The 915-nt window shown below is 39.6% G+C and overlaps 1 protein-coding gene across 4 annotated transcripts in view; it reads left to right on the top strand.

Annotated features, from left to right (window-relative positions):
- The first annotated feature begins 250 nt into the window (after positions 1 to 250).
- Positions 251 to 915, top strand: part of LOC108783571 (putative leucine-rich repeat-containing protein DDB_G0290503) — a 24,041-nt gene continuing 23,376 nt past the window's right edge. For all 4 annotated transcript variants that reach the window (XM_018552170.1, XM_018552168.1, XM_018552167.1 and 1 more), the window contains exon 1: positions 251 to 402. In XM_018552170.1, the coding sequence (XP_018407672.1) occupies positions 307 to 402 (96 nt within the window). In that variant the 5' untranslated portion in view covers positions 251 to 306. The remainder of the gene's footprint in view (positions 403 to 915) is intronic.

Genomic DNA, 915 nt, shown 5'->3' with positions numbered 1-915 from the left:
GACGCGCTCGAGTTTTCGAACGATCGATTTTTTTTATTTACTAATCCCCTGGACCCCTGGCTCTATATAGAGGTTTAATATTTGGTGGGGATACTTATTAGGGTGCAAGCTTTCCCCCTTATGTTATTCTGACGCGCTCGAGTAAATCCCAAAATCCCCGGTTGGCCTCCCGTACTATTACTGGCAACTGCGCCTGCACCAACTAAAATCGATATCACGTATCATCGGCGCAGCACAGAGATTCCATTACAAAACGCAGTTAGTGACAAGCTGTGCTGAGAGATATTTCGTTTTACCCTTTGGTCCATGAATATCGTTAGGATGGGTCGGGTCGCGAAGAAGTATAAGAGCGACAATACAAACCAGACGCTGGACACTGCTAATACTGTCGGCAAGAAAATAGTAAGTGGTCCTTTCTGAAGCTGGCCACCGCAGCCAGTTGCCGATAATGGCCGAATACACAGAACGAGCGCTTTGTTTCAATATATATATAAAGTGAATACGCTTCGTATATATTGTAACATAGTTGCATGCCTGCCGTTTTAGTAGAGGTGCAATTGACGGTAACATGTACAGGGTAACATACACATATTCCATTTCAACTTTCATGTTAAAATATCTCGTAAAATATAAGATACGAAAGAAAATGTTTTCAATAAAAATTTTATTATTTGGACATAAGATGGTATCATTGGATTGACCTTGGGTGATGTGCTTATCTCGAGAGCTTTTCAAAACACTATAATAATAATCCAGCTTACAACTATGTACGAACACGACTGATTCCTCAAAGTGTAAACATAACCTAAAAATATTCAATTTGCGCTTTTAGAAACACTATCGCTAACCGAAGTTATCCCTTGGTCAAAAAATCCCGAAAGTTGAAATAGGACACTCTGTATACATATATATATA

This window comes from Cyphomyrmex costatus, unplaced genomic scaffold (assembly GCF_001594065.2).
Source record: "Cyphomyrmex costatus isolate MS0001 unplaced genomic scaffold, Ccosl1.0 scaffold1540, whole genome shotgun sequence".
NCBI lineage: Eukaryota > Metazoa > Arthropoda > Insecta > Hymenoptera > Formicidae > Cyphomyrmex > Cyphomyrmex costatus.
The sequence above is the reverse complement of the archived record's forward strand: the minus strand, read 5'-3'. Positions and strand labels throughout refer to the sequence as shown.